Source organism: Musa acuminata, chromosome BXJ1-4, assembly GCF_036884655.1.
Source record: "Musa acuminata AAA Group cultivar baxijiao chromosome BXJ1-4, Cavendish_Baxijiao_AAA, whole genome shotgun sequence".
NCBI classification, from domain to species: Eukaryota; Viridiplantae; Streptophyta; class Magnoliopsida; order Zingiberales; family Musaceae; genus Musa; species Musa acuminata.
This window is the reverse complement of record NC_088330.1, coordinates 34,976,474-35,002,888: the sequence shown is the minus strand read 5'-3', so window position 1 is coordinate 35,002,888 and position 26,415 is coordinate 34,976,474. Positions and strand designations below refer to the sequence as shown.

Here is a 26,415-nt window from a genome sequence, read left to right as displayed (position 1 = left end):
ATATACCCAGTTGGAACTTGGTATATCTGCATATATGCATGTATGTATATATGTATGCTGGAACAAAGTTGCTCAGAGATCTTGAAAGGCTGGGATCGTGAGAACAACCTGGTTTCAGGTTTTGGCACTGTGGTCCTGTGATGGGAGTGGGAGAGGCGTTCCTGCACACCTTAAATTAGCTAAGCTAAAAGGCCCGGGCATGGAGGAGGACCATTCGGTCGGTACAGGCAAAAACTGTGGTGGTGTTGTGGTCTTGAAGGCAGTGTTGCAACACTATTAATCTGTCAACAGCTTCTAGCCTTCATCACTTGACAATGACTTCAACCTCCTCCTTGTACCCTCTAATAAACCAAAAACAAACATACTCCAAACTGCCTGCCTCTGATACAAGCATCAGTCTTCCTGTCTTATAAATGTGTAGAATTCTTTTGCTAATGGTAAGCATAGTTCTGTCTCCAACGAGATTTTATGAAATCAACCTACTACAGGTCAAAAATATTTGGATGGTGCCGATCGATCGTCAATCTGAATTACAATGACATTTCGATCTAGTTCTCATTCTAATTCTTGATGCATAATGAGAACCGTCCAATAGCACGAATCTTAAATAGAGACAACTAGCATTGGAATCCTCCATAGTCAAAACGTACTTTCGTATTTCATCTATCATCATCAATATATTCATTCTTAGCATGATCTTTTCGACACTCAAGTTAATCAAAGTGAAACGTAAAGATAAGAAAAGAATATATGCCATTATCGATAGGTTTCTTATTTACAGCTTGCGATTCTCAAATTATAATTTGTATCTTGATTCATCCCGATGTGACAAATCCAATCGATATATTTTTATATTTTCTTTAGGTCAACCTCCACTTGTCAAGTCTCGATAGGCCGACGAGTATTATTCGTATCAAATCATCATTTGGCAAAAAAAAGAAAAAAAAAGATTTGAATGTCATTCCACATTCAAAGATAACCCAACTCAATATTCCACGTTTGTTCAAAAAGATCCGGCGGCCGTCGATGCTATTCTATACTGCTTAGTGTTCCCATTGAGGGTTTGCTAGTGGCTGTGTTATTCTTTAGTACTTGGTTTGGTGTTTCTGAGCGATCTCCCGAGGATGATCTTATCCGAAAAGAGTCTTGTGCTCTACTTCTTCCCAAAAATAAGAGGGGGAAGAAGAAGAAGAAGGTGATGATAAGAAGGGCAAAAGGACAAGAAGGAAGATGATGAGTCCGAAGTATATTCTCAGCCAGAGTGAGTGTATTGTACACCCCAAGCAGCACCACAGTCTGATGCTTGTGCTCTTTCAAGGACCACAAACAATGCCAGTGGAGATCAGCAAGCAACCTATGTGAGCAGCCATTGTCAACAGTACTCACTGTTCCTCATGAATAGCCTCTCTCATTCATCATCTTCATCCTACATGTACATTTGTTTTGCTTTCTTAATTAGCTTTTGCTTTGGTTTCTTCTCCGAGTGGTCCAAAAGGGAAGTGACTTCCTCCCTTCTGTAAACTTTCTCTCTTGCATGACAGCAAAAAATTAGGGCATGTAGATGGATCAGGAATTTGGTATATCTGAACAACTACTTCAGAAGATTACTGTCCATAATGTTGGGAAAACAAATTTAGTTTATTATTTTTATTAGTATTTAAGTTATGTAGATAATTATGAAGTCACTTGGATATTAATTATGATTTAATTAAATGAGGTGTAAATGTGGGTACTAAAAATTTTGAGGATTTAAATTTTTAGTTCTATTCTTAAAGCCTTTTAGGCTTATAAGTATCTCACTCAGGTTGATTGATGAGGTATCGGTTCTTGAACTAGTAAAATATTATAAACTCTCATTTTGAGTATAATTTAAGTCTCCTCCTCTTAAGTTTGGTTATAATTATAAGTTAAAAAAAATGAGAGATCTCATATAAAAAGAAAGTAAAGGTTATCTCCTTAACCTGAAAAAGGAGAAAATTATAACAATGGTAACTGATTTTCATCCGTTGAAAAGAATATTGATAGTGAAAACTGATAACCTCGAGGAAGAGGAATCAAGTATCCCTTTACTTTTGACTTAGTTTTATTTTCTTTATTTGTAACTTTAACTTTATCAATTGAGTTTTTGAAACGTGTTGATTTATCGATCTGAGTTTTAAAGTCGATTAAAAATACTATTACACTAATTCACCCCCTTTTAGTATCATTAAGATCATAACAATAGGTATATTATTAGCTAAATAAAACTATATACTAAATCTCTCCAAAACTCGATCAATATATATTTTTTTTTATAATCCTAATATTTCTTGAAATCTATATTCAAATATTTCAATACCAATAATATATGTTACCTCATTTATGTCAACCATCTTAAAATTCTCGATTAAAAATATCTTGATTAATTATAGTAAACAAAGATCAATGTTGCCCCATTGTTATTATTTTTGTAATCCTTTTTCAAATGTCCTTTCTAGTCAGAAAAAAAAAAAAAAAAAAACTTAGCTTTCTTTTCATTAGTATTTTTAAACTTGGTAAATTTATTTGTTAGATAAGTTTCAATATTTTTTTTATTATCAACTCCCTGAGTAGTAGTCAAAATATTATGAGATATTTCTTGCCTTAATCATAATTCTTCTTGAATATATATATTAATTAGCTCATTCAAATTATATTTATTCTTATTTGTATTACAGTGAATCTTAAATATGATAAATTATGGAGGAAGACTCATTCATATTTATGCTTAATGCTTTAAATTTTATAACTTTATCAGTCATATTGACGATGTGATCTTGAATCCCTTAAGTATCATCATACTTAGCCGTAGTCAATTCCTTCATTAATGTATCAATTAAAGATTTATTAACAGATTTAAATTTATCTTCTATAGCCCTTAAATATTCTTATATGCTAGTTGTAGGCGATAATAAAATATTTATATTATTTATAATTATTATTTTTATAAACATTAAACTCGATTTATTAGATCTTTCTCAAATATTCATTTCATTAATTTGTTCCACAGTACTTTCATCAATAAAGTCATTGGGCCTTCCAATAAGTAATGCTAGGTCAAAATCTAATACACCCTTAATGAACTACATATGGTCTAATTATTTTAAATAATTTAAACCAAAGAGTACTAGGATACTAGGAGCATAAGAGTGTATGAAAGGAAGTACTATTGTCAAAAAAAAATAAAAAGAAACAACATTAATACTTTGAGTTTTTAAAATATAATGAACTATTAACATCATCCATATTTTACCTTTGCGTTAAATATAGATATACACAGTGTTCATTCAAAATTATTTATAGAGAACTAATATCATCATTATTAAATAGTGTTATTATCTTTGGGTATACAACTCTAAATTACAAGGATATCTAAAACAATATTGTTCTACATCATCACATAATTATTCGAAATAGATTCTCCTCTAGGATTAACCAATCTCCTAATTATATGTGTTATTATAAATATTATTTTCTTAATATTATTTAAGACTAATTTTTAATATAATTTTATAAATTATTAGTCTATGCCAATTTGATGACTATAAGATCAATACAATAATATAAAATATAAAATTATAAGAAATTTATTATAATTTATACCAATAAGCCTATCATCATAGGTCACTTTGGTAACTACTAACTGATAAAACTTAAAGATATAAGTTATAAATAATATTCAAAAAATATCTTTTAATCTAATTTATATCCAAATAGTTTAATAATAATAAAATAATAATAATCATAGTAATTATTAAATATTAATCATAAAAAACTCATATGATAATTATAATCATTATAAAATATAAATCATATTTTTATATAAAAAAATAAATATTATTTTATAATTTTAAATATAAATAAATAAATATCTTAGAATAATAATTAAAATTTAATTGTCACATCTAAAATTTTATCAATATGTCATATGAGAAAATTATAAAAGAAAATCATAATTTATATATTTTTTAATTCTATATAGAATCCTAAATTAGGCTAGTTAACCCTATTTAACTTGGGAGGCTTGAAATTCGACTAAACATCAATTCAATTAAGTTCGTCAAAAATTAAAATTGATCAAAGTAAAAAATAATTAAATTTTAACTTTTCTCGAATTTGATCAAAATTTAATTGATTAAATCTAAATCTAGTCAAGTAGTCAAAATATAGTTATGATCAAATATAATCAAAATATTTGATTAAAATAATTAAATTAGTTAATTTTATAATTAAGGACACAAGTAAAAAAAATTAATTTCTAAAGACAAAACTATAATTTTTCTTGCGATATATAATGAAAATATATAGTTTATAAAGGGTATGACTATCAAAAAGACATAAACTAAAATTAAAATATTTATAAGTGTAAAACTATAATTTTAATAAATAAAATCTTATTTATTTTCTCTTTCAGCTATTGCTCGAGGCATGTGGTCACCATTGTGCGAGGTTATCCATCGCCTATGGCCATTGCGCCAAGCAGTAATTGTTCTTACACAACTGATTGGCGACCTTATCGATTGCTCTGTCACATCGTGCCGTCATGCTCACTCGCAACTGGTTTCACCACGCACGGGTTCCTTACGTATAGAATACCTCCGCAATCATGTGTCGCCTATTGAACGTCACTTATCAATCATGATTATTCTTATCTATCGCATAGCCATTGGGAATCACAATCTTCAGTATCCAGTCAATGTCAATCATCACGAGCAAACATGTCACAACGGTATTACTATAGTCGCTTTCGATAAAGATAGGTTGATTGTATTTTTCGATATGAAAAATTTTAATGTTGAAATGTAAGACTTATGATATGTATCTTTCGATATTATTCATGCGATCAGTAGGTTGGATTTCATCAGTAACTATCATCAAAATTCAATTACATCAATTAGATAAAACTATGAAGGATTTACTGACTTGACCACATGAATCTCCTTAAACTCCAACATGATCTCCTATTTACTATTGAGATATGAAACACATGGGATGCTAATGAACTTTTCAGCATAATAATGAGATAAGGCTAACCAGGCTGCCGAGATACAAGTCATTAAAGTAAACATAAAGTATATATGCATATATATGAGCTTGTTTGATCACACCTAAGCCGAAGATGACATGATATACTTAAATATGTTGAACTATGTGCATAAGGACAGCCAAGATGACATGATATACATACATACTCCACAAACAAGTATGACATCAAACAAAATAAAGGTAGAGGGATTCCCTTTTAATTCTCATGTGATCTTAATCACATGTATACATTACTAAACAAGTGCAAAAACATAAAAGAAAAAACATATCACAACCCATTCATTAGACCCTCACAGTCAAATTGAGGTAGATAGCTGAGATTATTGTTCCTAGCAGTGCTTTTTACTAGCTTCCATGGGTGATGAGGGCCACAACACATCAATAACATTTATTATCTTTTGCAGCCACAGCTACTATGGACTGTTAGCAGCCTTCACCTTCCACTTTGACTGCATTTGGATGATGAACATATGCACAATTACAATAGCTTGTCATTACAGTCAAAAGTGAATATCTCTCTTCAATAAATATATTTTGTTAGTATTATAATTGATCATCACTTCACCCCGATATCCATGAGGTTACTTGATCTTGTTTATTTCCCAAAAATCGATTATGCTGGAAAGTTAGACTTAGAGATAAAAAGCCGAAGAGATGACATTAACCTAAAAATCATGTAGATCGAGGGGTTAAAATAGCCTGAGCTAAAGTATCAAAAGAAAGAAAGAAAAAAAAAAGGTGAAAACTTAAGTCATAATTGGAGAAACCAATATTTATAAACCAAAATTTCTAACTGAATTAATCCAAAGAATATTTTTTTTATTATGATTTATGGTGACATATTTCTTAATTACATGAAAAATATTAGGCATATCATATTAACAAGCAATTGCTTGTGAAAAGGAATACATTTTGATTGAATTTACATGAATAGCATATATACATATATATATATATATTTATTTATGAGGGATGAGAAGACCTCAAAGGAAGACTGCTGGAAATTAGCAGTTGTTGCACCATTAGTTCAACATCATTGTCTTAGTTAAACTGTCTAATTCTATCAAGACAAGCACTTTGAAAACCAAGACATGATCAAACTCCATCAAGCATTCAATTAATTCAGGCTTTCTTCTGTGATGCAAATCTATGAAAATAATTACTGGTTCCATCTCTAACCCTCTCTCTCTCTCTCTCTCTCTCTTGCTTGGATTCTGGTTCATGCTCAGGTGGGTAAGCCCCTTCCCCTTGAGTGTCTTGTTCTATACTCTTTTGGTGCAAACATGAGCATCAGAGATGGCCAGACCATGTTCAGCTAACAGCAGCAGGTAGCAAAGCTCAGGGGGGATGCACTTAGAGGCAGTCATCTTCCCACATCCACTTGCCCTGCTCTCATGTCCCACCCCGTACAACTTGCACCACCATACACTCATTTGCATAGGAACACCCAAAGAAGCACTCACCATGAATCTTCTTCCCACCATCACCTTTAGTGTTGACCCACACCAACACCCTTGCCATGAGATCCATCTTACATATGTTAGATAGCTAATAATGGAGCGACAGGCACTCCGTTTGCTATATAACAACGCCAGCACAAATATAGTGTGTGCCTTTAGCACCTCTCTCTCTCTCTCTGTATCTTCCTTCCCAATCGCTTCATATTTATGGAGACTAGCAGCGTAGAGGATGAGTCGAGCGAGGTCGAGAGGCGCTCGTCTCTGCCGCGGCCACCGACGCTGCCAGCTACTGAGGGCTTGCAAAGACTTGGTAGCGGCGCAAGCGTCGTCCTCGATCCGGAGGTCGGTGCCGAGTCGCGGAAGCTGCCTTCGTCGAGGTACAAAGGCGTGGTTCCGCAGCCCAACGGGCGGTGGGGGGCGCAGATCTACGACAAGCACCAACGGGTCTGGTTGGGAACTTTCAACGAGGAAGATGAGGCCGCGCGGGCCTACGACGTGGCCGCGCAGCGGTTCCGAGGGCGCGACGCTGTCACCAACTTCAAGCCGCTCGTCGAGACCGACGACGTCGACGCGGCGGAGCTCTCTTTCCTGGTTTCACGTTCGAAGGCCGAGATCGTGGACATGCTCCGTAAGCACACCTACCACGACGAGATGCGGCAAAGCAGGCAATCCTCCGGCGCCGAAGGGAGGAGGACTTACCCTTCCCGTGGAGGGAGCATGGGGTGGTTTGGCGGGCCGCACAGGGAGCACCTCTTCGACAAGGCCGTGACTCCTAGCGACGTCGGCAAGCTGAACAGGCTGGTGATACCGAAGCAGCACGCGGAGAAGCACTTCCCGCAGCCGCAGACCGGCGCTGCGGCCTGCAAGGCGGTGCTGCTGAACTTCGAAGACGCCTGCGGGAAGGTGTGGCGGTTCCGCTACTCCTACTGGAACAGCAGCCAGAGCTACGTGCTAACCAAGGGCTGGAGACGGTTCGTCAAGGAGGAGGGGCTCAGAGCCGGCGACGTGGTCACCTTCCATCGGTCGACTGGCCCAGAGAGGCAGCTCTTCATCGGCCGGAAGACGCGACCGGCCGTTGAGGTGGTGAGGCTCTTCGGCGTGAACATTGCTGATGTGAGTGGCGTCGTTAGGCGGAATGCGAAGAGGACGTGCAGGGACATGGAATCCACCGTATCATCATCATGCGAGCTGCTCAAGAGGCGATGCAGAGAGGGTTTGTAGCATCGACCGTTGGATTTAGGCCAACTTTCCATCAATCTTTCACGAAAAGCGGTTGGAAGCATCACCCTGCAAGAATAAAAATGGAAAGAGAAATAAGAACAGTTGCGTATATATTCTTGTCTTACAGATGTTTGATCCAAGACATGAATTGTTTATGCTCGAATTATGATCAAAATATCTCATAGTTCAGTTCTTCCATGTGGACACACAAATTGCTGATGGCTTCGGAGGTGGATGAGTCATACTCCACCTTGGTAGTGGTCACCTGTGTCATGCGGGAAGCTAAACACTGTATCAACTGCACACTTAAGGGACCATCGACGATTAGTGGGCACTTGGCGATGAGGGGGCTCAATATTTCTCCGTTGGACATTGTGTAGAGAACAAGGTGTCACACATCATGGCTTACATGGAACTTGCTACAAAGGATACAACATGAAGCAAGGATGAGGTAGTAAAAGACCTGCCTTGAACTTGCACTGGCTTCTGCAATCTTGCACTCTTATGTTGAAACTTGGATTGCTGCGTGGTCACAGGACTTGCTGGTTATTTCCAACACTGGTTAATCATCTGTCCATTAGTGGTTTATGATTGACCAAGAAAGAGATTAGTAAATGTCTGAGAAAAGAAACATGGCTAACACGATGATAGCACTCAGAAAATGCATGAGATGTAGTACTTTTCGTTGAAGAAATTTCTCAATGAGAACTTCTAAGAAAGATGTGGCTGTCTGCCACAAGACCTTTGTCTTACAGTAAATGCTGTTCAAGTACGATAATGAACATGAAGGTTGAGCATCAAACTATCAAAGACTTTTCATAGAGATACATTGTGTGCAAGTGGTGAGAAAAGGCCAAAGTTGATATGTCATAGTACCAGACACATAGTTCCCATGCCCAAAATTCCACTTCAAATTTCTACACTATGATGTACTTGGAATTCAGACAAGGAGAAAGGAAAATTCATAAGGGTAGTTTGCTCGTTGAACAATCAGACCTGAAACCACATATTAACTGCAGTGCTGACTGTTGCTTATTCATGAGTGGCAACTAAAATTCTTACAGGGTGTAATTGAAATCATTGACAAAAGGTATTTGTTTTCTGAGGAGAGCCGGATTAACAGACTCTCATAGGCCCTCTTAGACATCAGGGCATAAATTTTAGTCAAATCAACGTATTAGTAAAAATATTATCAACAACTTCACTACACAGACTTAACTGCTCAAAATTTGTAGTCAAGACTGTGTCACGCTGCTTTCGCATGCTGCGTCAAATTTCGGTAGAAGTTCAAAGACAACATTGGAAATGGGTATGCGAACAAGACGGTCATTGCATCCATTTATAGTAACTTTGGAGAGAAGCAAAACTTCGCTAGTCAAACTGTTCCCTTCAATTAGTTTGCTCCAAAATTTGTCATCCTCATTGAGATTCGATTGCTTTAGAAGTTCTAAAACTTTACACAATCGAGCAACGTTTCGACCAGCACCACAGCCAGTTGCAGTTGCAGCACCTACAGCGTTTGCAAGTGCTAATGTATTGATCGTAGGCATGCCATGAAGAAAGCCGAAAGCTATGGCAGCAGTGAAGCTATCTCCACAGCCCACTGAATCAACAACATTTACCTGTTGAGAATACAGGATCAAATCAAAGCATCTGGTAGCAGTAAATTCCAAGCCTTAAACAAGCAGGCAAAGAAATTTTGTACAATGAAGCAAACAACACAGTATTTTTGAACCCAACTTTCTTAATTGGTCTAAATAGACATATAAGTATAGAGAAGGAAGCAAATTATACCTTAAACGCGGGTGCACATGATACAGTGGACCTGTTGATCAGAATGGATCCCTTAGAACCCATTTTTATAATGACCCATTTTGTTCGTTCCCCTCTTCTGATCAATGCCTCTCCTGCTTGAATAGGGTTTTTTATCCCTGTTAATGACTCAGCCTGGTACATCATGAGCAAGATGGTTTATAAGCATCATATTTCAGTAAAGAAATGAAAAACAGAGCATTCAAAATAACATATTGAGTGTAACACACTGTGTGTGTGTATGTGAGAGAGAGAGAGAGAGAGAGAGATCAGAGGAACAGAGAGAAGGACATTCCGTGGAAAATGCTAAAGAAGTTTTGAACTGGTTCAGTGAATAATTAACCAACAAACTTTGAAAGAAACAAGATGAAAATTTGCACCATAAAGACATAAACTAATATTTCCCCATCAAGCTACCAGACAGTATGGTCCACAGTAGGGCAAAAGAGACTCAATGCACCAATAACTGTTCCCAACACTACCAATTCAATATCACCGATTGTGCAGTGTACCTACTAGAAAGATGGAAATCAAAATCCTGGCATCACCTCATAGTGAGGCCTCAACAACAATGTGGCAACCAACTAATCCTTTAAGTTGTAAGGTCAACATTCTGGTAATTATTTTTTAGATAATGTTATTTTCCTCTATAAAAAAATATGTTTATCGAACCTTTAAGGCATAGAGCTCGAAAGTGAACTCTATGGTTAGCAATTATATATAAATATTTAACTAGTTTCTATTTTGTTTATATGATTATCATCCACATTCCTAGTTTCTTCCTCTAAATAACACTTGATAGCTGCTTGTGCCTTGTTCTTAAAGACCAACACAACATTTTTCTAGCAGATTGATTTAGCTTGGTGTTCATATGATCCTGATACTCCTCACTTGATGTTACAGTACTTCACAACAAAAAGGGTGTTCACCCTGTAGGCCCACTAGGCATGTTCGAAGCTCCAAAGTGAGTCCAGCTGTCTTGGCAACCCAAATACTTTCTAACTTCTAACTAATCTTGATGTGACTAAGAATGATCACAGATGACAAGACATAAGAGGCAGTTGATACTTGTACCTTCCAATTATACATGGTATCCATGTAACATTAGCATTTTCCTGTAACTTCTTTTGTCGTGTAAGACCTTCAAATTATATTCAAATTATGCCATTCAAAACCATTCTTATGCAAACAAAGGTTAGATATGGGATCACTCTGCTTTAGTTTAGGTAGGAATGTGATGAAACTTGAAAGTACATATTTCATTTATTTTTCTAAACTCAATACAATGCTCACACTAAATCTAATAGAAAGACCAAAAGAATTCAAATTGATCTGGGACTTGTTTTCAGATACCTATCAGTATGAAGCATATAAAAAATCTGACAAAGGACAGATATCGGAACATAATGTCGGGTACTGATTGGTATTTTTTTATTATTTTTTTCAATTGGTACCAAGAACTATGGGTTAGTATGCCACCCAGGCCACTGGTACCATACCAGTCTGGTATATTACTGAAACCAGTGATGTACCAAAATTTAAAACCTTATTCAAGAATCTAAAGGAAGAAGAGAAGTGGCTGATTAGAAAAAAGAATCTATATGGATTTAGGAGTTTAAAAAGAGAATAAAAGTGGCCAGATAAAGTTTAATTCTTATATCTCTCTGAAAGCCTTATGTTCTTAAAAATCGAGCATTGGAGGACCCAAACTTATCCAAAAAATTGAAGCAAATAGTGAAAAAATTGAAGCAAATATGCGGCAGTTATTTCCCCAAATCAGGACTAATTTTATCAATATTATAGATTAGCTGCCCTTAATATTTCTGGGCTAATTTACAGCTTGTTATTGTTGTAGCTGCTCTTAATATACACAAAGGGACTCAGGTAAAAGAAACAATTGTTTTGCATGTGAAATTTTTAATTAAATTACAATAGTTTCTTAGTCCAGCAAGCCTTAACATCCTGTTGTCTTAATGCTTTTTATCCCTTTCCTTTCTTTAGAGTCGTAGTTCAACTCTGTTCAAATCCCATTCAAATTAACATGATCTCTGGGCACCTGTGTCAAAAGACAAAAGGTGCACCTAAGCAGAATCCGGGGACCCCTAAGTGGTATCAACCTGACTGAGAAACTAATAGAACATGAACAACATCCTCGATGGAATGAAAGCTGGTGTCAGAATGATCTGATGTAGCAATAACAACACTAGAAGTGACTTCAACAAATAGAAAGGAATTTTACACATCAACAGTCCACAAAAGATATCAATGAACAACCAGATCAATTCAGCAAGAGCCTAAATAAAATATTTCACTATGTCAAAAATTTATTATGAGTTCATGCTAATGAATAAAGATTAAAGTTTAAGTATCATTTGAACACATACAACACAAAGTCAATAAAAACTAGAACAAATCCTAACAATATAAGAAAACAAAGAAAACATCAAGCAAGATCAAACTGAGGTTGAGGCCAAGAATCACTCTGTGAAGACTCATAAAAAAAACAGGCCTGTGCATATGTTCATTAATTTTCTCATTGATGCTTTACATAATATGGCTACAATTTCACATCTTAGGACCAAAATTAACATGACTATTGGTCAAGGAAAACTTCTAATAGAAGGATCAAAATGTTGAAATTATCATTGCCATACATCACAAAATTTTTCAGAACCAATAGCTGACATTCCTCTTGCATAACATTCTAAAAATATTGAGAACAAGATACATGCGATGGAGCTGATTTTATGGAACCAATGGTTTTACTCCAAGTCAGGAAAAAAATGTAATAGTTTACTGTATACTTTTTTCCTAAATTTTTTAATTGTAGCTAAGTACACACTTACTGCCAATCTAGAGGCAGAGAAAAAGTGGCTAGATAGAGTCTTTATCCTGTTCAATAGATGATAGTCCTCACGAAAGACACAAAGGACTGCAAGAACATTTGTTGAAAGAAATAACAAAATATGATTGCAGTTTGCCTTAATAAAGGAAAAGAAATTTCTAATTTACCGAAAACAGGGTTGTTGGTTTTTCAAATGGAGAGATTGTCAAAAGATTAGAACTTTCATATTTGTGAAACTTTGGATGGACTTCTAGTTACTTCCATTTGGCAGTCCATTACTGCTATCTCGTCATCCTCTTTAGTCTTTTCAATATATAACTTACAATTCTCCTTGATTTTTTTTCTTGCTCTTCTTTCCCAATAGTTATGGTAGGGAATTATCTATAAACAAAATTGAGGTCCAAGCCCAACAATAGTTATCATTTCTGCACACAGTAAGATCTCCTCACTTCAGCACTGTTAAACTAGTTGATACAGATCATATTCTAGCTAGGTTTATTCTTGCAAGAGCACTATTTTCCATAATCACATAATCTCTCATGTAAGCCTTGTTCTTCTGTCCTTTCAACAGCTATAATTTGTATTGGCTATGGCATTCTGCTTTTTGGTTTGTGAAGTAAAACGTCTGCCAAACCTACTAGGCTTTTCAACCAAACCACATAGTATCTTTTTTTTTTAAACCACATAGTATCTTGCTCCAAGAATCACCAACTTCAATTCCCTAGACCTCACCTGCAATTCTACTTCGATTGTTACAATTGAATGTCTTATATTAAGTTGCAATAAAAAGATACAAAAATAATAATGGTGTTCGCCAACATTACTGAAAAAATGTCAAAATGATAAATGAAGTAGCATAAAGAAAAGCACAATCTCATCACACACCCCAGATTAATATATTATTTTCAAGTGAGAAAATTTTGGGTCCATTGTTCTCATTTCAACTAAATAAAAATATAGAAGCAGGCAGCAATCAGATACTAGATTGGAAAAGAAAATGCAAGGATCAAAAAACCCAGTTGGACCAGTTCAACCCAGTGAAATTTACCAGTCCAACTAGGTTCCAACACACAGACGGAGCACTTCCGCCAGTACCATTGAAAATTAGGCTTAGCATTTCTTTTCTTTTATGGTTTCTGATGGCTATCTTTTCTTTCTATCCTCCCATGCTCCTCTTTCTCTTCCCTTCTTTCGCTCTTTCACTTATCTCTCTTCTCTCCCTCATCTCTTCCTCCTCCATGCCACCTCGCTATCACTGTCCTGTTACATTGCTACAGCCTGTTCCTCCTTGTAAGGGTTGCCTCTGCCTCCTCATCCTCCTTCGCCTTTTACTCCTCTTCCAGTCCTCTTTCTCCTTCCTCCTCCTGCTCTCTTCTATACCCAATCCTCTTGGTACAGGCAGTACCAACCTGTACCAGTGTTGATAATGTCAACCCATAACAGTCTACTGATCAACCCACTATTGACATTGAATCAAAATTTTTAATCATGGACGGTGTCAACTAGCTTAGATGATAAAGACCTTCTAGCTTAGCTGGTAAAAACCTTGACAATTTATCGTAAGATCCTGAGCTCAAATCCCGCCTTTGTCACTTACCCTTTGTAAAAAGAAAAATCATGAATTTATATAAGTTGAAAGAATCTTAAATGACAGTAGCTTTTGAATTTTCCTACTTTCTTGTTTAGCTTTTACCAAATTTGATAGTTTTATAAAGAAATCTACTTCTGAATCTTTGTATACGTCAACAATGAAACTTTGACCAGAAATATAAAATACCTATGGTCCAATAAAAGATAAATATCACCACTTCAAACCTCATTGGACATTTGTTTCATTGCCAATTGGATGCTCCTTTTGCTGTCTAAACTTGTGTACTAACTAACTATGAAGTTGATGGTCCAATATCATAACCAGCTGCATTTATAACTAAAATCTATCATTCCGTGATTTAAAAAACACTATACGCCAACAAGCATTAAGGCCCCAAAATACCTGAGGTGCTAGGGGCTGGCCCGAACAAAATGAGACGCTCTAAAATATTAAAATATAAAAAATATATAATATAATTGATAAATATGATTATATAAATAAAAATATGATATTCAATTAAAAAGATCTAAAGTATCATCTTAACATATCCCATTGCAAGCTTATTTTACTGTTAAGAGCAAAGGGATACATTTGCTTTTTATAGTAGATAACAATCTACTATTAATAGTATATTATTTATTGTTAACATTAGTTAAAGGGGGAGAAAATAACTATTAACAATAGCAGAGGGGGAGAAAAGTGTCACCGATAGTGGAAAGTGGGGAAGGAAAAGGCAGCGGTGACGGAGGAAGCTGCGGACAGCAACAGTAGTGGCGGAGGAAGCTACGAATGACAGTCGCGGCAACGGAGGAAGCTGCGAATGACAACAACGATAGCGGCAAAAGCTGCGAACAGCAACAACGACGAAAACTACTGACAACGGCAATGGCAACAACGACGGCAAAAGCTACAGATGGCGACTTCATGGGCGAAGGAAGTTTCATAGGTGTCCGTCAATGGCGGAAAAAGCTATGGTCCTCTCCCTTGACCATGGAAGGAACTGCACACCGAAGAAGCAACAACGGAAGGAAGCTACGGATGAAGGCTAGGCCGCCAAACTCGTTCGTCGATGCTAGAGGAAGTATCATTCCGCTGTGTTTACAGCGGAGGCAGTAGCAGAAAGTGTCGACGGCGGAGGCAGAAGCAGCACTAGGGTTGATGGCTCGGGGTCGTGCGAGGGTGGCTTTTGCGGGTAAGAAACTGGTTAGTTAGTTCAATCGAACCAACTAACCACTGTTGAACCGAACCAGACTTAAAAGTCTGATTCGATTGCTTCATTTGAACCGAGCACTCGCCCGAGGTGCCCAGCGCCTGGATTCAGGCAAGCGCCCAAGCGGCACCTTATTGAAGCGTGTCGCCTAGTCCACCCATGAGGCACTCGAGCCTTGCCTCGCCTCACTCGAGCACCTAGACGAGCACCCAAGCACCTATTTAAATCACTGCTATCGTTTAGTTTTAACAAATGTCAATAGAATCCTACCTAAATGAAATAAAGAGAAAAGTAGTCATGGCAATATAGGAAATGACACATGCAGCTATTTATTGTTTGTGAAATTTCTACAGAAGTTCGAAGAAATGGAAGTTCATAAATATGGAAGATACCAAAGAGTAATAAAACAATGTTACATATGCACCTCATCAGAAGTTAAAAGAAGAACATCACTTTGCTTCAGAAACAGTTCAAGTGCCTTTTGCTCGTCAGGGGTTCCATGTGCAAGAGTTCTACCACGTGGACCAGGATCAAAAAATACAGTTGTTCCAGCACCAATAGCATAATCAAGTGCAGAGACGATTAAATCAGGTAAAAGTTCATCAAATGCATAACCATTGCAGAATAATATCTTAGCTTGTTGAATAGCCATCTTAACCTCTTCTGTCAGCTTAGTCATCCAACTAAATGCAGGCTCCTCACTGAAATCAGCACGACTGGAATCGAAAGAAATATGTAAACAAGAAGAACATCCATGCATTACAGTGGCATCAATACTAAAATTTTTTGATAAACCATTTGTGTTAACAATTTTAATATATAAGAGCAGCAATTTCATGGTCAACAAAGAACCAACAAGGAAATATCAGCAAGGTGCAAATTATACCTGCAAAACCCATGCTTTTGAAATGGATCAACCAAAACCCAGCATAGAAGGGTTTCATAGGCTGCAATATTGGCAGTGCTATCAACATTTTCACTCATTCCTACAAAACTAATATTCTCATCATGAAGCACATCAAGAAGAAAGTTCCCATAGATCTCATCACCAACATGACCAATGGTGAAGCACAACAATCCTAGCCTTGCTGCAGCTATGGCCAAGTTGCAGTTGCCACCAGCTTCCCAAAAGTTCTAGACAAGAAAAGTGATAAAATAATTCACCACATGTTTAACTATCACAGCCAGATATGAAGACCAAAAAGATGGAATTGCAAAGTAAGTTAGAAGCTGACCATTTCTGAAGATTTTGCTATTCATCAAAGCTATATTCATGAAAATATATTCTAAATCATGCAAGAAGCTAGGAGTATTCTATTTCACTGGGCAAGCAAAAGCTTTCAGATTAAGGCATACAAGTTTTCTCCAGTGAAATACTTCAGTCATAAGCTAACAATGAAAACAGAAAGCAACACAACTGTTACTAAACAACACAAAGACATTGCTATTAACATCTTGAAGACAACTTCTGAAAAATGTAAACTAGCATTTTCCACTTCTAGTGAACCAAATAGATCCTCAACCAATTTAAAACAAGGAATTTTGGCTGATGTAATGAGATGTGGAATTATTTGGTATCATTAATTGATAGAGGATATCAGACTCCAAAACTGCATACTTCTAGAATAGCATGGTATCCCTAGAAATAAATATTTTTTTGACCTACTTTAATAAGAAACTCAATTGTGATGACGAATGAAAGCACAGAATTGGAACACAACCTAGCCACTTGTATCCTTTCACATCATATCTGCATGAATAGAAGAATGCATACCACCATCTTCCATATATCAATTTAAGTTTCTACTCTTTCTTACAGAATGTCATCAACTTCAAGAAATAGATCACCCTCCAAAAAAAAAAATTCCCTTTTTTCCCACCCTCCAAAAAGTGACATCGGAGGCTGATGCTATATCATCACACTATGTTCTACTGTCAAACACTATGGAAATCATGGAACGACCTTTTAGTAATATAGCTAAGATGTTGCAAATATGAAACATCAAAAGTTCAATAAGACAAATCTGGACACAACCTGTCTAACTTGATCTAGTGGGCGATAGTACCACCAATTCTATATCTTTAGATTGATCAAAGGTTTGCATGTCTAACTTCACCACCTTATCCTTTCTCTGAGCCAAAATCTATATCCAAGATAAGATTACGCTTGAAGCGGGACAAATTGAAAGGAAACAAGGACCAAAAGGAAGGGTAGCAAAAGAAAATCTCGATTCTTACCGACCTTATGAGGACGAGAAGCCGCCAGCCGCTCCATGTAAGCCCGCCTATCCTCCTTCGAGGCAGGAGGCAAGCTCGGGACGCCAAGAACGATGTCGACGCACAGATTCCCCAGGGTCACGAGGTCAACATTTTTCTGCACACCCTTCTCGGCCGACGCCGCGCCACCGCCACCAATGCCCCTAAAACCATTATTCCAGTTGGCGGCGGCGGCGACAACAGGCGACGCCGGGCGGGCCGATCTCCTCGGCGGGATACGGAGGATCGGTCGGTCGGCGTTGGGGAGTGATGGTTTTGACCTCCAATGGATTGGGAAGTTTAGGGTTTTGAGAGCCATCGGGCGAAGCCGCCGAGCTGCGATCGACCGCGAAAAAGGGGTGAAGCGAGGGAAAAAGAGCGATCATTAGACATAGGGATAACTAATTACGAGAAGAGGATGTTTTAAACAACTCCCTCGAAATCTTACATTTTATCAAGCAGTCCTTTCAAGGGTGTCTATGCAATTAAAAAAACTTTTGCAGCCTGACCTAAGTTTGTGTGGGTCCAACCAAAGGAGGGCCATCAAATGCGCTTTATGATTCGTGCGAGAATAGTAGAGCTGTGTAGTAAAGATTCTAACACCAACAATGATATGATGTCAACGTGAATCACTTCTTCCCTTTCATGCAGGGCTCCTTCGGACGTCAGACCTAAAACTTTGGCTCATCTTGGCCATTTTTAGGGCAAGAGGGAGCGGGGAGACCGGATTCCAGCCCCAGGTGTGGCTCCATTACCTGCGTGCATGGCTACTCCTCCACCATCCATTATTAGGCAACGAGGAAATGTTTCAAAAGGAGATGAGAGAAGGAGACGCGAAGAGGCGACGGACTCACCGGGAGACGGAGCAAACGGTCTTGCGTCAAGGAAGGCTGTTCTCCCTCCTATCTTTCCTCCTCCTCGTCCTGCTGTCGCCTTCCGTCGTAGCAGTTGGAGCTCGACATGAACATTTCATCGTTCGTGATCATGACGCCTATCTGTAAGTGGCTTTCTAACATGTTTCTTCCTGTTTGTTGGAGCTTTTGATCCTCAAACGCTTGATTTGCTGTGTCGAAGGACAAATCCTGCGTTCTCGGGTCCTCAGCTGAACCCTTGACCTTTCTGCACCTGGTTGGCCATGGCGGCTGGGGGCAACGTTAAAGCGCAGGCGAAATCTTGCCAGTTCTTCTCCGTGTTGTCGGCCGCCGTCTGCGAGTGGTACCTGATCATCTTCTTGCTGATAAACGCGGTGTTGGCGTACGTTGCTACCAGATTCGCCCGACTCTGCAACTTGCCAACCCCATGCCTGTTATGCTCGAGACTGGATCACATTCTCGGGAGCGAGAGACGAGGTTTCTATAGGAACTTATTCTGCCATGCGCACAAGGTGGAGATATCCTCGCTGGTCTACTGCCATGGCCACGGAAAGCTTGCTGATTTCCGGGACATGTGCAAGGCCTGCCTCCTGTCGTCCGTCGCAACTAAGAAGGCCAATTCCGAGGCATGCAGGATGCTGGGGAGGAATGGAGAGGATCCGGATAATGTGGCTTTGCCGAACGAGGATCTCGAACCAGCTTCTTCAGGCACAGGGCTGTGTTCATGTTGCTCCGACTCCTTTAATCTTCATAGGCTGCTGCAAGCGAAGAAGAAGAAGAAGAAGAAGCTCGAAGCTGGCGTTCCAAATCGTCGAGCGCAGTTGAGAAAGAGAAGAGTTGGCTACAATGGGCTAGTGATTACCTCCGATTCCGAGTCAGAAATGCCAGTGTCTGATGATGACGACGACGACGGTGACGATGGCCATGTAACGAAGGACATCAAGGAGGGACGCGTGATGCGACGCAGACTACCACAAGGCACGGCAACGATCGTCTTGGAGGACACTGTTCCGGAGAAGCTGATCCATCCCAACCCCGTTGCATCTCCGCATCCCATTTTAGATCCCGAGAGAAGGTCCGATGAAGCTGATTCGTGTGACAAACCATTCTTGAAGTCCACAGTTGCAATCGGGCATGGGTTGGATGATCTCAGTCGCAGCCACGTTGTGGAGGCCGGCCTCGTCGATTTATCTGAAAGCACACCCGAACAAGCTCCTCGAGAAGTCACAGACCGACCATGTAAGCTCTCGTCGTCTCGATGATAACCATGACTGTTCACAGATCAAAGAATTTACCGCCTTGTGTCATTTGTGCTCCAGCAGCAACATATCCAGGAGTTCGAAAGGTGTCTTCCACGAACAGTCTCACCAGCCAAATCATGAACGACTCCATTGCAGTTACACGCAGCGTCCTTGATCACACCGATAGCTTCAAGCACGCAATGAATAACAAGGGAATCATGCTATCTCCCAAGTTCTCTGAGATAATTGCAGGCAAGGAATCGTCACGAGGGCAAGAAGACCTGAAACTGCGGCTGTCGCGAGCGTTTGATTTGCCATGGAGTGACATAATTGCTAGTCCCAGAGCGGAAGACCTCAAGTCATCAGATGCTTCAAGCTCAATCGGGCTGCAGAACATAGCCAAGAGACTGTCCGTGGAGCGAACCAATTCGAGCTTGGAGACCTTTGATGCAAGCATTGTTGTGAGCGACATCGAAGGAGAGACGTCGGTGGATCGGCTGAAGCGGCAGATAGAGCTGGACAGGAAATGCATGAGTGCTCTGTACAAAGAACTGGAGGAAGAGAGAAGCGCTTCGACGATCGCAGCAAACGAAGCGATGGCCATGATCAACAGGCTGCAGGAGGAGAAGGCAGCGATGCAGATGGAGGCGTTTCAGTACCTGCGCATGATGGAAGAGCAAGCTGAGTACGACCAAGAAGCGATTCACAAACTCAATGACGTGATCAACGAGCGAGATAAGGAATTGCTGGACTTGGAAACGGAGTTCGAGAGATACAGAAGGCGGCACAGAGGAGCAGAACCGGAAGAGAAGAGAACGGTGTCAGTAGGTGATTTAGAGTCAACAGGGCTCAGTCCTGCCACCACCCCTCGTTTCATGGAGTCAAGAGAGCTTCTTAGTCCTGCAAGCACCCGTCGCCGTACGAGATCACTATACCGCAGTATGTCCGAGAAGATCGACATGATTCCCCAGGAAGGTGATGGCCATGGAGCGAAAGATCTGGAGTTGGGTTTCGAAGAGGAGAAGGTTCATATTTTAGCATGCTTGAGAAGGTTACAGAACAAGTTTTCTATGTTACCTACTGATAAAGTTAGAGCAGATGATACCATAGTTGATGTGAATCTAGAAAATAGCCACAGTGGAGTTGAGGTTTTACCTGATAATGGCTCGTCTCCATCTAGAACACACTCCAATGTCGAAGCGAGTACCACCATGGACAATCAATTCTCAGCTGACCAACATGATACTTCTGATGCTTGCAGAGACATGAACTCTGTACAAGAAGAAGTTGCAAAGTTGATCAAAAGAGTGGTGGAACTGGATGCAGATAGAGAGTTCATTGGGCACACTATGAATGCATTGAACTATGGAAATGATGGAGTTCTGCTGGTTCAGGAAATAGCATGCCAGCTAAAGGAATTAAGAAGAATTCCCCTGGCAGCAAAAGAACCTAATGTTGCTTGAATCATCCATGTGGTAGATTTCACATATCTTCAAACAAGCATTCAACTGTTCCTTGTGCATCACTAAATGTTGTACTCTTGCTCATGCAAATGTTGCTAGCAGCAAAAGTTTTTGGAAGCTCGATTCAATTTCCACAACAAATGAAGACATTTGCTTACAAATATAAAATGTAAGAGCATGTGATTGCTTGTGACCTTTTTCTGCTAATGTCTTTAGTTTCTGTGCTTTCTCTTCGAGCCCATCATCTATCATCTTCATAGTTGCCATACTCCTAGCCTTGTACACCTGAACTCAGTAATAAACTTGGGCAAATCAGGTTGAGTTAGATTAACTACATGGCTTGTATTTGAACACCACAGGTATACAAGATGTAAACCTAGTTTTTCAGATGGCTAAACTCAACTCAGTGTATATGCATCACAAGTATACAAGATGTGCATATAGATTTTCCTGGACACATTTATACATACAAATTATTTTCTTTTAATATTGTAACACCTCCAATCTAGTGAAAAGTTGACGATTATATGATGTTTTCTTATAAGAATGCAAGATCAAATCCTGAGCAAATAACTCCCACGATATAACAATTTGTAATCAATCGACCCATAGGATTTTAATAACACTACTCAATTCATAATCAAATCTCTGCATTCAATATTTTTTAATTTTTTATAATATTTTTTAATTCAAATAACATATATATAAATAATCTCAATAGAATAATTATATAATTTAATCGATAATCAATTCATCACGCTTCTATTATGTAATACTAAAAGTTGAGAAATAATCATATAAGCAAACCACGGCTTAGTAAACACTGTGACTCATATGATAGTCAAAACTTAGCGTCATAAAAATTTTTATTTATAATATTATATATATATATATTTATTTATTTATATATCAAATACTTTCTTTACTTTACATGCATTTCAAAATCATGACTTGTTAATAATACTTTTCAAAGCAAGATATATTAAATATATTTTCATAATAAAATTATATATAACTAATGTCATATATAGCATAAGATATTTTAGTGCAAATATTATCATTCATATAAATATAGCTACGATATAGTAGTATGAATAACTATGATCATGTTAGATCTCCCGGTTCAAAACCATATTTAACTCTCATAATATAGATAACAAGTCTCACAAGAGAAGAAATTATCTGAAACAATAATAAATACTATTAGTATCCCTACCTTCGTGTGCTTTTGCTTAAATTACTTCATATTTTGGGTCTTTGAGATTTATATAAATATCTCACAGGATTTGTGAGTTTAGACACAACTTTAAAATATTTTTCAATTGAAGTGTGAAATCCATTTTGTTAGAAGTTCTCTATGACACCATAAGATTATTCTTTGTCGAGATAATAGTGCTTCAAACTTAAAGTTATCGAAAGAAATTTATGAAAGATTATTAATTTTCATCAATTTAAAATAAGATCGACATAGTAATAATCGATAACTATGATAAAAGAGAAACGATAGATCAAATCGATCGGAACAATATAAAAAACTTGTTTCTGCTTTCTTATGCAACATTTAATTATATTGCTTTCTTACTACTACTCTTGTATTTTTTACTTAGTCAATTATTAAATATATTTTGAGATACAATTGAGAAGGTAAGTAGTTGTAGGTTAATGCAGTTGGATCGTAAGATGAACGGGTTTTACTTCGTACTAACAATTTCAGCACTAATTGCATTTATTTCAAAGGACTGATTCAGACGCACTAATTGCATTTATTACAACGGACAGTTTCTGCACAACTACAGACAACGAAGCACCGTCAAGCCACTCTCAATCCCCTGGCAATGATTGTGTTATGCATGCCATTGCAATTTTCAGACTCTCTCTCTCTCTCCATCAATGCTGCATTTATGTGGACTTGGACATGATTAATGCTATAAGTAGGTGACAAAAGGACCCTAAGTTTAATGGTTGTGCTTAGTTGGAACAACTTGCATTAACCTCAGACTGTAGCTATTACAACTTCCACTATTTCATCAATGTTTTTTCTTCCTTTTCCATGTGTTCTGTATTGTCATGTCAATTTCATTTCTCTCTCTCTCTCTCTCTCTCTCTCTCTCTTGTGTTGCAAGTGACTGTACACTCGCATTTATTAGAAGATGTTGTAATTATATGAAGTAGATAGAAAGGACCCTAAGTTTAATGGTTGTGCTTAGTTTGAACACCTTGCATTAACATCAGACTGTAGCTATTACAACTTCCACTATTTCATCAATGTTTTTTCTTCCTTTTCCATGTGTTCTGTATTGTCATGTCAATCTCATCTCTCTCTCTCTCTCTTGTGTTGCAAGTGACTATACACTCGCATTTATTAGAAGATGTTGTAATTATATGAAGTAGATAGAAAGTGGGAACCATCTCTTTCCATTTTGCCCTGTATTACTTGAGGAACTATATGTAATCACATCAGTAACAAAAGCCTCGCTTGTTCCAAGTTGCATCATCTTTGCATGTCTTGGGTAGCATATTCTCTTTCTATTTATCTCTCTCTTACCTAAACATCTCATAGATTTTATATCTTCTGAACTGCTACAAGCTCAAGAAGGATGACTTCCTATTTTAGCCTCGAACTTAGATTGCATGAAGGAGTGGCATTTATATATACCATATTATAACCCAACAATGTACCAAACTTGTTTCCCTATCTGCAACTACTCTCCAACTGTTCTCTTCTTCCAAACATCAAACCATTCCTCAATTTCTAGGAAGCAGTCAGCTAAAGATCACTCAACTACATTCCCTCTTTGCGCACCTTTCTTCTCCGCAATCATGGGAGCTTCTTCATGCTTAAGCTCATCTGCCGTCGCCTTGTTCACTGGTGATCGGCATCGCCAAAAGAACAGGAACCCTTCTTTGCTGCCTTCGAGGAGGAGAGGCATCAAAGTCATCTGCTGCGCCAGCAATGACAGTGTCAAGAGTTCAAGGAGCTGCACCGAACTGGTAGCTGAAAGGTTACCGATGCCGATGTTGGCAGAAGACGATACCATTTTTGCGTCGAACGGAATGATGAGTTTCGTGCCTTACAAGGAGACAAACGGCACCAAAGTGGATTCCACCCGAGGGATTGGGATCGCCGGATTCCTCGAGGGGAAGCAGTTGCTGGTGACTGGTGCAACTGGTTTCCTCGCTAAAGGTGATAGTTTCTTCATCATGCATCCGGTTGACTCCTGATCCATATACTGATCGATGATGATGACGTTGTCTCCAGTTCTTGTCGAGAAGATCTTGAGGATCGCACCGGACGTGGGAAAGATCTATGTCCTTATCAAGGCAGACGACAAGGAAGCGGCCGTCAAACGACTGGAGTTTGAAGTAGGACCTCTTCGGTTTCTATTTCTTTGCATGAACTTTCATGATTTCTCCACCTAAACTGGCAACATTCTCACCCGATGCTCATCGGACCTCAGATAATAAACACAGAACTCTTCAGATGCCTGCGAGAGATCCACGGAAAGGACTACCATGAGTTCATGTCAAGCAAACTTGTTCCGGTGATAGGCAACATCAGGGAAGCCAACGTAGGAATCGAACCAGAGTTAGCTGATGAGATCTCGAAAGAAGTTGATGTCATCATAAATTCAGCAGCCAACACTGCTTTCGATGAGAGGTTCGGCATGTTTCTTCTCTTCTCATGAATCTAAGCGTGTTCGGCACCGAAATGACGGCGGTGGCGATGTCTGTAGGTACGACGTTGCCCTGGACACAAACACTATAGGGCCATTCAGGCTCATGAGCTTTGCGAGGAGGTGCGAGAAGCTCAAGCTCTTTTTACATGTATCAACAGGTACAAACATGGAAGCTGTCTCTTTTTTCCTTCCTCACTTTGTTCTTCTTTGTTATCTTTCAGATACATTGGCACTTTTATTATGATTATTATACAGCATACGTGAATGGGCAAAGACAAGGTAGGATACTCGAGAAGCCATTTGGCATGGGGGACACCATAAAGAGGGAGACATCTCCAGAATTTTCAGCAAAAGCTACACCCATTTTGGATATCGAATCTGAAATCAGGTTAGCTTTTTCTTGGGCAAAGACTTCTTGGGATGCTCCCCTAGTTCAGAAGATGAAAGACTTGGGACTAGAAAGGTACCACAAGCTGCAGTCTTTTCCTCTTCAAGCTTTTGTGTTCACTTGAACCGTTACATCGATCCTCCTCACTCTTCAGGGCAAAGATCCATGGATGGCAAGATAGCTATGTGTTCACGAAGGCCATGGGGGAGATGGTGATCAACTGCATGCGAGGAGACATACCGGTCGTCACCATCAGGCCCAGCATTATCGAGAGCACTTACTCGGAACCTTTCCCTGGGTGGATGGAAGGAAGCAGGTGACTCCATCTTCCTTCTCTTTGTGGTGTTCCATTTGCCATGACAGATTCACTTGTTCTACCCTGCAGAATGATGGATCCAGTAGTTCTACAGTATGGCAAAGGACAGCTCACTGGCTTTCTCGCTGATCCAAATGCAGTTCTCGATGTTGTGAGTGACATCTCACTTACATTTCTCCTTACACTACGCTCATGCAAACTGTCTTCGCTCAGGTACCAGCGGACATGGTGGTGAGCGCAATGGTGGCAGCAATGGCGAAACATGGGTCGACATCCAACCCTGGAATGCATATTTACCAGATCACTTCATCTGTGGTGAACCCACTGGTGATCCAAGACCTGGCTAAGCTCATCTTTCAGCACTTCTCAGCCTTTCCTTGCATGGATGCCAAGGGGAGACCGATCGCGGTTTCACCAATCAAATTCTTCGACGACGCGAACGAGTTCTCCGCCTACGTTTCTACCGACGCTGTTCGGAGGAACGAACGACTCGCGGCTGCCATCTCGAACGAGAAGATCTCTCGGAGTCTGAAGAGTTTTTGCTTGAGATCAGTCGAACAAGCCAAGCACTTAGCCAAAATCTATGAGCCATACACGTTCTACGGCGGAAGGTGAGAGACGCTGTCGTTAGAGTACGCAGCATGTGTGCAACTGATGCAGAGCTCGTTTTATTGCAAACATGTCAGGTTCGATAACAAGAACACTCAAGAGCTGATGGTGGAGATGTCCGAGGAGGAGAGGAGGAGCTTTGGGTTTGATGTTGGAAGCATTGATTGGGAACACTACATCTCCGATGTCCATGTTCCTGGACTGAGAAGACATGTGATGAAGGGAAGAGGCAGATCCACCGAACCCCAACTTGGTGCCATTCCATAAAATCTGTGTTGTGGAGCTATGTATGGTTTTCTTAGTGACAATATGATGTTTCCTTTCTCGCGCTTAATCTCAATGCAACCACCATGATTTCGGGCAATTTGGGGAAATTAAGCTGCTCACATT

General features: G+C 38.9%; 4 protein-coding genes across 4 annotated transcripts; 3 read left to right on the top strand and 1 right to left on the bottom strand.

Annotated features, from left to right (window-relative positions):
* The first annotated feature begins 6,644 nt into the window (after window positions 1-6,644).
* LOC103969526 (AP2/ERF and B3 domain-containing transcription repressor RAV2-like) lies at window positions 6,645-7,931 on the top strand. The gene has a single exon (XM_009383118.3). The coding sequence runs from the start codon at window positions 6,732-6,734 to the stop codon at window positions 7,743-7,745; it is 1,014 nt and encodes a 337-aa protein (XP_009381393.2). The 5' UTR covers window positions 6,645-6,731; the 3' UTR covers window positions 7,746-7,931.
* Window positions 7,932-8,706: 775 nt separating this feature from the next.
* On the bottom strand, window positions 8,707-17,830 carry LOC103969613 (uncharacterized). Its single transcript, XM_009383235.3, has 5 exons — window positions 17,446-17,830; window positions 16,090-16,337; window positions 15,628-15,919; window positions 9,540-9,692; window positions 8,707-9,367 (listed from the first exon to the last, which is right to left on the bottom strand). The coding sequence occupies exons 1-5, from the start codon at window positions 17,776-17,778 to the stop codon at window positions 8,981-8,983; spliced, it is 1,413 nt and encodes a 470-aa protein (XP_009381510.2). The 5' UTR covers window positions 17,779-17,830; the 3' UTR covers window positions 8,707-8,980.
* A 1,768-nt stretch (window positions 17,831-19,598) lies between these two features.
* Window positions 19,599-21,035, top strand: LOC135672173 (myosin-binding protein 2-like). The gene has a single exon (XM_065180629.1). The coding sequence runs from the start codon at window positions 19,599-19,601 to the stop codon at window positions 21,033-21,035; it is 1,437 nt and encodes a 478-aa protein (XP_065036701.1).
* A 2,820-nt stretch (window positions 21,036-23,855) lies between these two features.
* Window positions 23,856-26,380, top strand: LOC135672172 (fatty acyl-CoA reductase 2, chloroplastic-like). The gene is made up of 9 exons (XM_065180628.1): window positions 23,856-24,219; window positions 24,295-24,398; window positions 24,494-24,693; window positions 24,770-24,870; window positions 24,968-25,175; window positions 25,255-25,416; window positions 25,486-25,567; window positions 25,630-26,027; window positions 26,103-26,380. Exons 1-9 carry the CDS (start codon window positions 23,856-23,858, stop codon window positions 26,290-26,292), a joined length of 1,809 nt encoding a protein of 602 aa, XP_065036700.1. The 3' UTR covers window positions 26,293-26,380.
* The last annotated feature ends 35 nt before the right edge of the window (window positions 26,381-26,415 follow it).

Excerpts from the sequence above, each read along its gene's own strand:
- LOC103969526 (XM_009383118.3), top strand. The coding sequence starts at position 6,732 with ATGGAGACTAGCAGCGTAGAGGATGAGTCGAGCGAGGTCGAGAGGCGC.
- LOC103969613 (XM_009383235.3), bottom strand. The coding sequence starts at position 17,778 with ATGGCTCTCAAAACCCTAAACTTCCCAATCCATTGGAGGTCAAAACCA. Across the intron at positions 16,338-17,445 it reads CGGCTTCTCGTCCTCATAAG|AACTTTTGGGAAGCTGGTGG; the intron begins GTCGGTAAGAAT and ends TTTCTTGTCTAG. Across the intron at positions 9,368-9,539 it reads CATGTGCACCCGCGTTTAAG|GTAAATGTTGTTGATTCAGT; the intron begins GTATAATTTGCT and ends TATTCTCAACAG.
- LOC135672173 (XM_065180629.1), top strand. The coding sequence starts at position 19,599 with ATGACTGTTCACAGATCAAAGAATTTACCGCCTTGTGTCATTTGTGCT.
- LOC135672172 (XM_065180628.1), top strand. The coding sequence starts at position 23,856 with ATGGGAGCTTCTTCATGCTTAAGCTCATCTGCCGTCGCCTTGTTCACT. Across the intron at positions 24,220-24,294 it reads AACTGGTTTCCTCGCTAAAG|TTCTTGTCGAGAAGATCTTG; the intron begins GTGATAGTTTCT and ends CGTTGTCTCCAG. Across the intron at positions 25,568-25,629 it reads CAAATGCAGTTCTCGATGTT|GTACCAGCGGACATGGTGGT; the intron begins GTGAGTGACATC and ends GTCTTCGCTCAG.